This window comes from Erpetoichthys calabaricus, chromosome 15 (genome assembly GCF_900747795.2).
Source record: "Erpetoichthys calabaricus chromosome 15, fErpCal1.3, whole genome shotgun sequence".
Taxonomy (NCBI): Eukaryota; Metazoa; Chordata; class Cladistia; order Polypteriformes; family Polypteridae; genus Erpetoichthys; species Erpetoichthys calabaricus.
In genome coordinates, this window is record NC_041408.2 from 68,702,149 (window position 1) to 68,717,639 (window position 15,491).

General features: G+C 40.3%; 1 protein-coding gene across 7 annotated transcripts in view; it reads left to right on the plus strand.

Moving 5' to 3' along the window:
• LOC114665927 (regulator of G-protein signaling 7) overlaps window positions 1-15,491 on the plus strand; it is a 541,984-nt gene that overhangs the window by 512,494 nt on the left and 13,999 nt on the right. For all 7 annotated transcript variants that reach the window (XM_051919312.1, XM_051919311.1, XM_028820591.2 and 4 more), the window contains exons 14-16: window positions 8,461-8,586; window positions 12,840-13,026; window positions 13,942-14,031. In XM_051919312.1, the coding sequence (XP_051775272.1) occupies window positions 8,461-8,586; window positions 12,840-13,026; window positions 13,942-14,031 (403 nt within the window). The remainder of the gene's footprint in view (window positions 1-8,460; window positions 8,587-12,839; window positions 13,027-13,941; window positions 14,032-15,491) is intronic.

Genomic DNA, 15,491 nt, shown 5'->3' on the forward strand with positions numbered 1-15,491 from the left:
GTGTACTACAGTGTAGGCTGTTCAGTTATTCATTCCCTTTCAAAACCTGTCTATTCTAAGACAGTGTCACAGGGATAGATAGATAGATAGATAGATAGATAGATAGATAGATAGATAGATAGATAGATAGATAGATAGATAGATAGATAGATAGATAGATAGATAGATAGATAGATAGATAGATAGATAGATAGATAGATAGATAGATAGATACTATCTATCTATCTATCCCTGTGACATGAATTAAAACATTTGAAATGATGAATCCTATACAATTTATCCCTGTGGTGTCACTGTTATCTGTGCAGAAACTGCATGTTCTACATGAATAGAGACGAGTGAACCCCACTGAATTTGTTTCACCTTCCTGAAATCATAGAAATGTTCAGGAACTTTGCCAAACTCTGTGAAATGCTCAGAAAGTCAATTGGGATTGAAAAACTGAACTAGTGTTGAGTGGATTATAATGATGCAATGGTCTTTAATTGTCTCAGGGGGCTAAGAAAGCATCTGTCAACTATTGTGGCCAAAAATATTGCCTGAGCACTGTGGCAGCAGTGCCATCGTGCCTCCCTGAGGTAAGTTGACTAGAATTAAATATCAGAACGGTAAAATTTCTTGCAGACAGGAAGCATGAATTGGCCGCCTACAGATCTGATAACAGATACTCCCCCCTCTCAAACCAATAAGTAGTTTGTTTCCTTTTCCCCCCGATGCTTTTACTCATTCACTGTCAATGCTACCAAGTAAACGCAACACAAAAGTATGTGGATTCTTTACTCCTTCCTGTTTGTGTTAACTGTACAGCACTCTGGGTAATATTATTAAAGGAGTAGACTCACGTATTACACACAGGTCACCTACACGTCCATACAAAAGTCATTACCTTGAAGACACAAATACACCAACACATGTCGAGATCCCTTCTGCGTGCACGTTTTGTATTTAAATGCTTTCTACTCATTTTTAGCTCGTAACTTGGATTAGCATTATACTTGGGGGGGACTACTCCATGCAACATTATCTGCTATGGCTCTGTGGTGCCATGCTAGCCCACACACACCATCATGTCGTGCTGGGGAAAAAAAAGTTAATCTAATTGGCCAAACAGCAAATTTCCAAATGTTTAGAGAACAAGGTCACAGGTGAACACAGTATTCTCACTGCAAATAAATGCTTTCATGAATTTCGTCGATAAACACTTTTTTTTTCTTCACTCAGTCACACTTCATTGAGATTTGAGTGTTTTGGCAATTGGAAAAATTAAGTTGGCAGCCTAAGTTTGACATATCTATTCTCAATCTGACCATTAGTTAATTTTTACTTTCACGTTGTATACTTTCACTTTAATATTGGCGTCAGTAAGAGGTTGTTGTTTGTTAATCCGCGCTAAGACTGTAATGTAATTAAGGGTCCTTTTCAAATCAAGAAAAGTATCCCAGGTTAAAAAAGGAACAATACGGAATGGAATGTGTGTGGAGATTTTGCGAGTTTCTCGAACAAAGACCATAGCAAGACAAATCCAGATCTCTAACTAAGAATATTTATTGGGGAGATGAATAAGGAGTACAAGGAAGGGTATAATTTAAGGATTAAGACACAGCGTGAACGCAAATGAAAATAATGAGCACTATGGCCCCCTGGGCCTCATCTGTGACATTACTACCTCTAACAACGCGTTTTCGTTTTATGGCTTTTCACCTCCTTTCTTTCTTTCATAGCTCTTATTAAAACTCTGCCATCTTCTCCTTCCTCCTCCACTCTACCGGTTGAGCTCTTGCCCATAGTTTATTCCCTACTACAGACTCACTTGGATTAAGGACTGAAGTTTTTCTTAATGCTTGAATCAGTTGTACGTCCAGTGTCTCCAAGAAACATAAGCACATCAGTCAGAGGGCCAGAACTGTACAGAGGAGGAATCCTGGGAACTCCCTCTGATAGTCCCAGATATTACTTCTAGCAGGGATGTATACCAGAACTATCACTTCCAGGCAACCCAGCGGGAGTCAGAAATCTAGCAGCACCAGCGTGCTGTTGCCATCTGTTTATCTGTACTGGAGGATCAGAAGGCAGCAGCGTCATTGTTGTGGGGGGCTGCCTTTGTGCCTTTAGACAATGAACACGGAAGTGTAGCCCCTGATCTTCAACAGCACCCCTCTCACTTGTTCAATATATTTATATGGATAACTTCTGACCTTTTGTTTTCTCCCGTTGACTGTTCTGATCATGGTGAAAACTCCGATGTCAATAGTGCAATGACCCCCCCAACCCCCCTTCCATTTGTGAGTGAGCCATAGCTAAGCTCCCAGGAAGTGCGAAATTTTTGTCCATGATGTAGTGCAGAACACATACTGGCAGGGACAACCAGTTCAGCACACTTACCCCAACACTGTACTCTCTCCTACAGCATGCAATTGTTCAAACATTTTGAATAAAGTGAAAAAGAAAAACCCCTTAAATAGAATAATAAATCCAGATCTTTAATCTTGCTTGATATGTGGCTAGACGTATGTAATGTGGAAAGCTGTTGTAATTTTCTTTTTTCCCCTTTTTCCCTTTCTCACCTTCTTACATTTCAAACTTATCTTTACCATCATTTCTCTGCTTCTTCATTCTTATGGATGAGAGGAGGGAGTGACAGATGGCTGGGGGTTAGACTACCAAGGCATAGCACAAAAGTGCTGTAAATTATTTAACATTATTATTACTTTTGACCTACTAGAACCCACATATAGCTGGAAAGAAAATATTTTAAACAAAAGTCGTCTCTACACCATTGCAATATTGCTTATGGTGATGTGGCCAGTCAGTGCACTGACTGATGAAAAATATTTAAGAAATCGAAGGCTCTTTCTGCATACATTATTCTTTTAAAAGAAATTGGTTTAATAAAATGTTCTGGGTAGTAATGCGGGGAACTGACACTAAAATTCATTTTGCAGGCAATTTGGTTCCAAACTCACTGAAGAGTTTTTTGGGGTTTTAAAGGTTTATTTAGGTGGACAACATGGAATACAGCTCCCTAAAGCCTTGTTGTTTTAAGCAGCAGAATAGAAGATATAACTTGTACCACACTTATAAAATCAATTCTATTAATTCACCTAATTCACCATGGAGGAGTAAAGTATGTTTTTTTTTTTAATTGAACATGCTGTACACAAAGACATACTAAAAATGCATTGTGCTCATTACTGTGTTTGCTCCACAGGAAAACTCACAACACAAGAAGTCACTGCGGAGTGGTGGCTCTGAGGCTAGGGATCTGCACTGGCAATCGGAAGGTTGCCGGTTCGAATCCCGTAAATGCCAAAAAGGGACTCTGCTCTGTTGGGCCCTTAAGCAAGGCCCTTAACCTGCAATTGCTAAGCGCTTTGAGTAGTGAGAAAAGCGCTATATAAATGCAAAAAATTATTATTATTATTACTGCTGCCAAACCACCCACACCTCCGTTATTACCCAGTAGCTGCCTTATCCTAGTTGAGGATATGCACATCTCCATGATTTTTTTTTCCCTCTGGACATCTTTCTTAAAATACTAAATGGCAGTTATACACAGAATCCATGCAAGAAAACACATCTAGACAGAAACTAAACACCTTACCTCTTGAGTAAATGGCACCAATTTCAGTAGAAGAAAAAAGTGAAGCATTGACTTTCATGGTGAATTAAATTTTGTGCAAATCATTTCTCTCATCAGTAGTTCCTTGGTACCACACCATTTAAATAAATAATGATATGGTTACAGTGTCCAATAATGCAGCTGACAACAGAGGATGTAAAGGAGGTCCTTCTTTACTTGATTGCCTCATAGTACACACTACTTGGTTAACCAGCACACACATTACATATTTATATATGACGTATTATGCCAAATCTACAGAATAACAGTTGTGCTATATAATATATTAGCTGTCCCCCACGTCTCTGACCATGTAGTAGTGAGACAGGACAAACTTTAAAAATCAATAAAAAATATTTTAAAAATGTAATTCTGGGCAAGCGGAAGGTAGGTACACACAAATGTCAAACGTTGGCACTATACCTGATCATGTTCAGCTCTGACGGGAGAACGTCCCCCACTTGGAGAGAAAAACACGTGGCTGTGATATCTCTGGCAATCACCAGCTACCCTCTGATTTTACCCTTAAAAACGTCAGCCGTTACTCCTTAACAATCTGTAGATGATAATGTCCATTGAACAAGCGGGTATCGCTAGCTAAGCAGAGGGAAGGCACGCTCCAACACGTGGTGAGAGGTTGAGCGACTTGAACAGAGGCTGACGCATGAGTGAGAAGGTGCCCCGCTTCCCCTTCTCCTTGGTCTGCAGTGTCTATCTCGGATTCACGCAAATAAATCGGTACCGCAAGTGAACTATGATACTTAGTGTGATGAGAGAATTCGCAAAATCAACCGGAATGTTTAAGCAAATTATAGAAAAAAAACCCAATCTAAATCCGTTAAGTGGTTCTCTTATGAAAAGCAGACAGACAGACAGATGTAGGATTTTAAATATATAGAGATTATATAAAGGATGTGCCTTTAAAAAAAATTATTCCTTGTCCAGACTATCGTATAAAATTTTAAACCTGAAAGTCAAGATTCTATAATATTTGAACTTGCTAATGTGTGCCATTTCTTACAAATATATGTTATTGAGAAATTGCCATTTGAAAGCCATATTTTGTTTTTGGCCTGATACTTGAAACGTGAAACTATCTTAACCTGTCCACATTATGTACGCATGTATCCATTTTGGTAGAAAAACAGATTAATTGTCATAAACGTTCCCCAGATTTTTTATTAAAAATGTGGAATTTAAAAATCTTTAAAATGCCCAGTTCATTTGTTTGTTTTGGAGTCCTTTCATTAAGAAATGCATTTTTTTGTTGTTTTTCTTTAGTTTCTCAACCTCAGATCTAAGTCAGGAATGTTCAGTGGCAAAAGTTTTAGGATTCAAGTGATGTAACACTCTGTTGCAACACAGTGCAGGGTACATGTAAACTCCTGTGGTTTTTGTTTCTGAGAATTATTTTTTTAATCTTTAATTAAGCAAAACAGAAAGATAAAGTTAACAAAATATGTTTTCTGACACACTACTGCATAAAATAACTTTGGGCCAAAGACAGGCAATCAGCCCATGCTCAGCTACAACAGGACTGACGCTAAAGTAAATGATGGCCAATTGACATGGAGTTACAAGGGGATGAGTTGCCACCAAGGTGATAAAGGGTAGAGGACAGTCCTAATGGAACTACCCAAGAATCAGAATCAACGTGCTAAGTTGGCCTTGTTGTGGGCCACATACTAGTGGTGAACCAGCCCTTCCAGGAACATCCTCAGGAGAGAGAGGTTATTATTATAATGGTCTGAGAGCGAAGAAACAGGGTTGCCATGCCCATGTAAGACCAAGCTCTTTGAAAAGAAATGGCAAACAGTTTGGTATTCAAACAGGACCACCACCACTGAGCTGAAACTGACCTCAGGATGTGATTTAAAAGCCACCCGTTCTCAGAGATGAATGACTCTCAAGTTGGCAGGAGAGTTTAGTGCAAAAATTCCAAGGTGCAAAGAAAGGGTAGGATCTTGAGAAACAGAGAAAGCATTAGAGACAGGAGGTGAGAGTGCATTAATGATACTTACGGTGGGCTAGTGAACAGACAGACTGAGATGGCAACCAATGCACAATGCCCAAGAGAGGCAACAGACCTTTTTTTGTTTTAGTTTGTTTATTCTTTTGTCCATGGAGATGATGATTTGTGCCCTGATTTTGAGGGAGGAAAGGCTACTTGACAAAAATGATAAAGAGTCTGTCTTCTCTAAGCATTGCTGTAGGGGGCTGTTATACTCACAAGACAGAGAGAGGAAATGGACAAAGGTGAGCTGGTCAAACCCACTGCATTCAGACTGACCTCTGAGTGGAGATGTGCTGTAGCAGTCCAAAATTCAAATAAATACGGGCCAAAATGCTCAATATAATAAATATGCCAGAGTGACATTCATCTTCTCATTGCCCAGATTTCATAGACTATATGTCTGATTTTATATGCTCTGTGCTATTTAATAATGCTAAGTGGAAAAGAACACATTTATGCAAATACCTTATCTATTTATGTAATACTAGCTGTGCTACCCGTCCAAGACGGGTTGAAATCCAATAAGTTGATTTCTGTCCGTCCAGTAATTACGTTCTGTTGAATGTATTTAGCTTTAATGTTTGCAGTACACAATCATTGAGAATGTATTTTGTAAAGCATGTAGTTATAAAATCATTGCATTTTGCATCTCAACAGATGGTCATCGTAAACATTATCACTGCTTTTACAAATCTCATTTCCAAATGTCATATAAAAGAGACGTAGCAAATGGACAGACACACAAGGACTCTTGTCCTTTTAATGAGGTGGATGTTGTTTTCATCTATCTATCTATCTATCTATCTATCTATCTATCTATCTATCTATCTATCTATCTATCTATCTATCTATCTATCTATCTATCTATCTATCTATCTATCTATCTATCTATCTATCTATCTATCTATCTATGTCTGTCTGCCTTTAACGACACACTTATTCATCTTTACCTCTCACTGTAATGCTCTGAATTCTGAACTTGAGCAACAGCCCAGCCACACATAACACAGTCAGTAAGTCGACTTTCAATTGCTCATCTACAGGAACCAACTTTTTTAGTTGCCTGTGCATGTAAAGGTACTGTAGTGTTATTATAGAAACTTCATAGTTCTTTAGCAATGGGAGTACTGGGAAATTTGAAGATGTTGTCCATGTCTACATGTAAAAGTGACCCAAAGTCTCCTTTCTATTTTTAATGGATTGTGTATTTTCATGGCAAAACTTTGACAGGTCCTTAACCTCTACCCAGTAGGCAGACTCTTCCCTGTTGGTGATTAAACCTATTATATTGTAGGGTCTTGAATAAAAATGAAGATGAAATTAGCTGAAACTGAAGTCTTTAACCAAAGTTGTGTACTTGTTAAATATAAAGACTTGTCAGTCTTCCTTCCGCAGAGGGATTAAGAATGAAGGCATTAGCACACAGCGCCAACCCCTGCTTTGGCAGGTAATTAGCATCACCAGAGCCCTTAAGCTGCCTCCCAAGTGCACACGTATGACTGTATAGATATAGATGTATATACTGTGGAAGCCGGTCCGGACACAAACAGGCAGACACCGAAGGTTCAAAAGCACACACACATTTATTGTACATTATTTACAGTGACAGCACACAACCTAGTACTCCCGTACTATTCACCCTTAAGTCCAGGCCTATCTTTCCAATGCCCTTCTCCTCTGGTCCACCTCCACTCCTCTCCTCCGAGTTCTGTCCTTCTTCCTCCCGACTCCAGCCATCGAATGGAGGGAGGCGGACCCTTTTATAATCACCCGGACGTGCTCCAGGTGCCTCCCAATGAGCTCCTGCCAGCACTCCCTCGTGTGGCGGAAGTGCCGGCTGTTCACCTGGAAGCACTCCAGGTGTCTCTGGTCTTTGTCCCCCCTGCACTTCCGGGTGTTGCGGAAGTGCTGAAGGCCAGGGCTCCTCAGGCATCTGGGCGCCCCCTGGCGGTGACCACGGGCCCCTATAGGGTTGAGCTTCCATGCTCCTTTCCCATGGTCCCCATAGCCACCAGGGTGGTTGCCCCCTCATGGTTCGGAGGAGGCGTAATCCCTCCTCCGGTGCTTCTGGGTGTCCCGGCTGGGTACCGCCCCCAGCCGCTTGCCACAATATGTATATATAATATATAAATGTTTATATAAATTTTGTATGTATATATATATATATACAGGTATGTATATATATATATATATATATATATATGTATATATGCATATGTGTAAAATGTACAGCATATCAAGTTGTGCAGTAATTACATTTTTTAGGTTGTGTTGTTTTTATTTTCTGGTGTGATAGATTGCTGATGGATTCCTATTGATTATTCAGAACTAAAATTTGAAGAATATTTTTGTCAACATTTTGATGTCAGTATTCTACAAATGTGTGTTAACCCGCTTTTTTTTGTTGTATCAAGTGTATAGCCTTACATAAATTACCGCTTCAATTATTATATCCCACACTGGCCTAACCACTATTTCCTGATAATGAAGCCTTGCGTTTGCCTGCGAATCCTTCATTTTGCTCTAATTGTCAATGCCCCAGGCACTATTTACTTTTCACATGCCATTATCTATGTTATGTTGTAAGTGGTGCAAAGAAATAATTATTTCACTTCAGGTATGTAAATAAATAACACTGACACCACATCATGAAAGCATTTTAATAACCTAGAAAGACTCTACTATTTACTAATGTCAAATTTCAAAATCACATTATGTAATTTTTAGCTTTTTAAAAAGCCAGTGCATGTGTTTCAATGATAACACTCTGTTGAGTTATTGTAAATATTGTAACTAAATCTTGGTAACCTTCTTCCTGTCTCCACAGTAAAGAACCTAGCCAGCAGAGGGTGAAGCGGTGGGCTTTTGGCATTAATGAAGTTTTAAAAGATCAAGTGGGTCGAGACCAGTTTCTTAAGTTTTTGGAGTCCGAGTTCAGCTCAGAGAATCTAAGGTATGGACTTAAGATATATCTGCTGCTGACTACCTACAAGGCAGTCCAGTGGTATTTGCCGCATATCTCCAGTGACCAGAGTTGAATTGTTAGCTCTTTCCTGTGTCTGTCTGGAGTTTGTACACTCTCTCTGTGCCTGTTTTTTTTTTTTGGGTACGCTCATTTCTTCCCACTGCTAAAGCACATGGGCCTTAGGCTAACTGGAAAGTGTGAATCGGCCCACAGTGAGAGCTGAGTAGGCCCTGCTGCGATGGACTTTATCCTGTACAGGGATGATACTTGCCTTGCACCCAGTGCTGCCTGTGCCTGCTTTAACTACTCTCAGCCGTGTATTCAGCTAAATGAGCTAGAGATTGGAATGTGCTCCTCTGTAGAGCAGAAGATCATTTGATTAACAGGTTGAGAAAATGAGTTTTAATTTCTGACCTGGTCACAATCTATTTTGATTTTTCAAATTCTGTTTTGCATTATATGTGCACAAGTGCATACTGTGATGAACCAGTGCCCTATCCAGGGATATTTCCTTCCTTGTACCCAGCGATGCCAGAATAGGCTCTGGCCAAATCCTCTGAGAATGATTTGAGAATGTCATATTTTTAAATATATATTTCCTGCTTAGTTTAGTTCAGGTTTGCAAGTGAAATTCATAAAGCAACTTGACTTGAGCTCTGACAGTCATAGTATATCTGCTATGAAGGCATTCAGTGTGTCGGGATCTTAATGAAATGGGTTTCCATGACCAAGCAGCTGTACACAAGTCTAAGATTACTATGGAGAATGACAAGTGTCAACTGAAATGATACAAATCTTGCCACCATTTCACTCTAGAACAATGGAAATGGAGTGATGAATCATGTTTCACAATCTGGCAGTCTGATGTGCAAATCTGTGTGTGGTGGATGCCTGGAGAACTCTACCTTCAGGACTGCAAAGTGTCTACTGTAAAGTTTAGTGGAGAAGGTATAATGGTCTGGAGTGTTCTTCAGGGTTTGGTTTAGCCCCCTTGGTTCCAGTGAAGGGCACTGTCAATACATCAACATATACTGCTCAAAAAATTAAAGGACCACTTTTTAATCAGAGTATAGCATCAAGTCAGTGAAACTTGTAGGCTATTGATCTGGTCAGTGAAGTAGCAGAGGGGGCTGTTATTCAGTTTCAGCTGCTTTGGTGTTAATTAAATTAACAAGAGGTGCACTAGAGCAACAATGAGACAACACCCAAAACAGGAATGGTTTAACAGGTGGAGGCCACTGACATTTTTCCCTCCTCATCTGTTTAGTCACTAGTTTTGCATTTGGCTACAGTCAGTGTCACTACTGGTAGCATGAGGCGATACCTGGACCCTACAGAGGTGGCACAGGTAGTCCCACTTCTCCAGGATGGCACATCAATACGTGCCATTGCCAGAAGGTTTGCTGTGTCTCCCAGCACAGTCTCAAGGCCATGAAGGAGATTCCAGGAGAAAGGCAGTTACTCTAGGAGAGCTGGACAGGGCCATAGAAGGTCCTTAACCCATCAGCAGGACCGGTATCTGATCCTTTGGGCAAGGAGGAACAGGATGAGCACTGCCAGAGTCCTACAAAATGACCTCCAGCAGGCCACTGGTGAGAATGTGACCAAACAATCAGAAACAGACTTCATGAGGGTGTCCTGAGGGCCCAATGTCCTCTAGTGGGCCCTGCACTCACTGTCTGGCACCGTAGAGCTCGATTGGCATTTGCCATAGAATACCAGAATTGGCAGGTCCACCCCTGGCGCCCTGTGCTTTTCACAGATGAGAGCAGGTTCACCCTGAGCACATGTGACAGACGTGAAAGGGTCTGGAGGAGCCGTGGAGAATGTTATGCTGCCTGTACCATCGTTCAGCATGACCGACTTGGTGGTGGGTCAGTGATGGTCTGGGGAGGCATATCGATGGAGCGACGCACAGACCTCTACAGGCTAGAAAATGGCACCTTGACTGCCATTAGGTATGTGGTGAGAGTATGCAGGCAGTTCCTGGAGTGTGAAGGAATTGATACCATTGACTGGCCCCCACGCTCACCTGAGCTACTGTATATCCAATAGACTACCTCTGGGACATTATGTGTCGGTCCATCCGACGCTGCCAAGTTGCACCTCAGACTATGCAGGAGCTCAGTGATGGTCCAGATCTGGAAGACGATCCCCCAGGACACCATCCGTCGTCTCATTAGGAGCATAACCCCCCCGACATTGTCAGGCATGCATACAAGCACGTGGGGGTCATACAAACTACCGAGTATGATTTTGATTTGCTGCAGTGAAATTTTGTTGTAATGGACTTTGATTTTCGGGGTATCTTTGAATTCAGCCCTCTGTAGGTTGATAATTTTCATTTCCATCAAACGATGTGGCATCTTTTCGTTCCTAACACATTACCCAGTCCATATCAGTACAGATATCCAGCAGAATTTTTATTTCCATTAAGATCTGATGTGTTTTCAAAGTGTTCCTTTAATTTTTTTGAGCAGTTTACAAAGGTTTTTTAGACATTTCTGTTGCAGCATGACTGTGCCCCTATGGAAAGACTTCCTACATGAGTGGAGGCTGTAGTATACACAAAGGAGGGCTAACTCCATATTAATGCCCATGGCTTTCAAATGAGATGTCCAACAAATCCATATAGGAGTAATTGTCAGAAGTCCACAAACTTTTGGCCATTCAGTGTATTATTGCATCCAGCCAGTTTGATGTTATATACTGTATTGTTAATTCATATCTGCGGATTGTTTTGTCTGGATAATACATTGTTCTTTATTGATTATGACCATTTTTGTCAGATATTGCACTAAAAATGTGATACATTGGTACAGATCTAGTGACCAGATTCAAAATCTACTGCCTGTGTGTACTCTGACTTACTCCAATTTCCCAAATCCTTGTTGGTTACATTCATTTGTGACTTTACATTATCATTGTATGGTATGCTTTGCATATGGTGTTTATTGATTTGGAGAAGGTCTATGATAGAGTGCAATGTCAAGAGGTCTGGAGGAGCATGAGAGAGAAAGGAGTAGCAGTGAAATATGTGAGGATCGTCCAGGATATGTATGAGGGTTCAGACAAGATCGCCGTTAGAGTAGGTCTGCACCAGGGATCTTCTTTAAGTCTTTACGTCCTTGATCTGTTTATGGATGTGTTGAGTCATGGGATAAAAGGCTAAATCCCCTGGTACATACTTTTTGCTGCCGACATTGTGTTATGTAGCACCAGAAAAGAGGAAGTGGAGAGGATGTTGGAAGAATGGAGAAGGGCTTTGGAAGATAGAGGTGTGTGGGTGTGTTTGTGTGTGTCCTGCGGTGGTTTGGCACCCTGCACAGGATTGTTTCCTGCCTTGTGCCCTGTGCCCTGTGTTGGCTGGGATTGGCTCCAGCAGACCCCCGTGACCCTGTGTTCGGATTCAGCGGGTTAGACAATGGATGGATGGATGGATGGGAAGAAGACAGAGTATATGAGGTTTAATGATAATCAGGATTGAGACATTAGCCTGTAGGGGGGCTGTTGAAAAGAGTGGATAAAAGTACATATCTAGGCTCAGTGGTAGCCCAAAGATGGGAAGTTAGATGTTTTTGATAGCTGAAAGTTCAAGGTTTTTAAGACAGTGAATAGTAAGACCAGAAATGAAGTATGGAGCTGAGACATGAATAATAGTTAACCGAGCACAGAAGAAGAAGAAGAAGAAGTTGGATGTTGCAGAAATTAGAATGTTGAGATGGATGTGTGGAGTTACAAAGAAGGACAGAATAAGAAATTAGATAAATAGAGGTTCAACAAAAGTGGGAGAGATAACTAAGAAAGTACAGGAAAGTAGGTTGATGAGGAGAGACAGTGAATATGCGGGCAAAATAGTGATGGGAATGGAAGTACAGGGAAAGACGCCAAAGTGGTGGTGAATGGGTAAAGTAAAAGAAGATCTGAAGAAAAAGGGCCTGACTGAAAAGGAGGTTCAGGACTGAGCTGTTTGGAGAAGCTTGATCACAACCCCACATAGAATTGGGAAAAGGCGAAGAGGAAGAAGAACATTGGCATGGTATGCGTGACTGACAATCCTTGACTGGTTCCTACCTTGCACATGATGCTGCTAGAATAAGCTGATTCAGATAATAAAAGAATAATTGTTGTTAAAGACTGCAATTAAAAAATGAATAGTAGTAATATTAATGGAAATATTTTCAATAACTGTACAATACCAATGGAATTATCTAAAAAAAACTCTTTATTAATTTAACCAGGTTTTGGTTAGCAGTTCAAGAATTGAAAAAAAGGCCCATTCGTGAAGTGCCAAGTCGAGTCCAGGAGATATGGTTGGAATTTCTTGCACCGGGCGCTCCAAGTGCCATTAATGTTGATTCAAAAAGCTATGACAAAACTACACAAAATGTCAAAGATCCTGGACGGTACACATTTGAAGACGCTCAGGTAAGTATTATATTTTGTAGTAAATGTCTAAATATGTTCCTCTTATAGTGCACATGTGTAACTGGTAACAGTATGTTGTATTATCAAGAGATGAGAATATTCATTGCATGGTATGGAATAGACTCAGAAGTACTAAATGAGCCTGATAAAGGAGAGTAAACATCAGAAAAACCACACAGCGCCATGTCAGCCTATACTCACGCGGACCACATATGGAAGTTCAAAGCCATCTCTGCCATAAAACTATCAAGTTACAGTTACTTCAGCTATAGTAAATAGGAACAAATGTGACAATCATACTGTAGTGCTGTGGTGCCCTACAGACGTGAGACTACATTATGTGTACATGTTATTTAGGAGCTGTTTAGTTGCTAACGCTTAAATAAAAATAGAGTAAAACATAATTTACACACAGAAACTATGAACTTGTGGCTTACCTTTTATTTTATCATGGTTGCAATTTTAAACTATTTCAAGCAAATTTATCAGTAAATAACGTGATTACAAAAAAAAGCATAAGTAGGCTGTCAGGAAGCAACGTAAATGAACAAAGGTGACTCTGAACAGAGGAGGTGCTGGCTACCAGGCTTTGTACTTCTGTTTCATGCACTAACTACTTGGTCAAGTTTCTTCCAAAGCATTTTTCTGTTTTTAGAATATTCATATTTTACCTTAAAATTAAAAAAAAAGAAACTAAACAGAAACATAAAGTTTCACAAACTTCTACCATCACTCACCACAGCTGTCTGAGGTGATGCTCTGCCTTATCAGATCAGGCTATGGCTAAATATCAAAACAGTTCGGAGCATCAAAGTCGCCTGCTCTGATCTGTACATTTTCCTGTTAGAATGGAATGAAAAGTGAATGTTTCTTTTCAAACTGTTGCAATACTCAGCTTATTTCTTTTATTTCTAGGAGCATATTTACAAACTGATGAAAAGTGATTCCTATCCACGTTTCATACGATCCAGTGCCTATCAGGAGCTGCTACAGGCCAAGAAAAAGGTATATGTTGTCAGTCTCCTGTACTGCAATTATTTTAGATACCAGTTGCACCTATCATGGACATGCGGAAAAGACCGGTATGTATACTCGTGAGACTTAAGTCACCCAAAAATCACAACATTTCTGTCCTATTTCTGTACTTACGGAGCTACATGGAGTCAACCCAGAATATTTCTTTGCATCCAAATATCTTAACATTAGATACATTTACACATAATTTGTTAAATGATGCCACACAAATTACTTGAATAAATTTTATTGAAAGGTAGAGAAATTGGGGGTCTTTACAATTCAAATCAGGGGTCTCTACTATTCACAGATAGCAACAGTTTAAAATATTCAGAATTATTGCAACAACCAGCCAGGAAAAGACACATGGAAGGCAGTTTGCTGGTGAGCCCAAATGTTTTTATTGTAGGGGTTTCTTGCCGAAGTGGATCTCTACCGATTTCCATTCTTTGGGTTATGGAAAACAACACCGAAATAAAAATCACTGCAGACACCTACAACTTATCTGCCTTACATCCGGCTCACTTCTTTTTCTGACCTATTACTACATTAGATGTTACACCTCATATTTGGCTCCAGTACCACACACATACAGTAGACTACCGTATTTATTAAGGTGCTTTTCCGAGAATCCTTCGAACAGCTCAGAAGCACATCATAGTATTACAGTTTGGACCTAATATCAATATATATACTGTATATATTAGCTGTCCCCCGCGGCTCCGCCCACGTAGTAGTGAAACAGGGCAAACTTAAAAAATAAAAATAAAATATAAAAAAATGTAATTCTGGCCAAGTGAAAGGTAGGTATGCTGAAACGTCAAACGTTGGCACTGTATCTGATCGTGTTCAGCTCTGACGGGAGAGCGCACCCCGCGTGGAGAGAAAAGCACGTGGCCAGGATATCTCTGGCAATTAGCAGCTACCCTCTAAGACACACGTCGCTGTGATCGCTCTCTCAAAAACATGAAACGTTACTCCTTAACAATCTGTAGATGAGAATGTCTGTTGAACAAACAGGTTTTGCTAGCTAAGCAAAGGCAAGGTACGCTGCAACACATGAAGAGAGATAGACCGACTCGAACTGAGGCTGGCTTGTGAGTGAGGAGGGCTCCACCTCCCTTCCCTCAGCCCACAGCCTCTCTCTCGGATTCGCGCAAATAAATCAGTACCACAAGCGAACTATGATACTTAATGCGATTAGGGAAGTTGCGAAATCATCCGGAATGTTCAAGTAAATTCTAGAAAAAAACCCATTAAGTAGTTCTCTCGTGAAAAGCAGACAGACATACAGAAAACTTTTTGATTTTATATATACATATATATATATATATATATATATATATATATATAGTAAGATGGCTGCTATATAGCGCCCGACCTGACACCGGATTGGACACGGGAGGCACATGTAAAATAAATAAAACTATTTTTTTTCTTCCCCTGTGGGC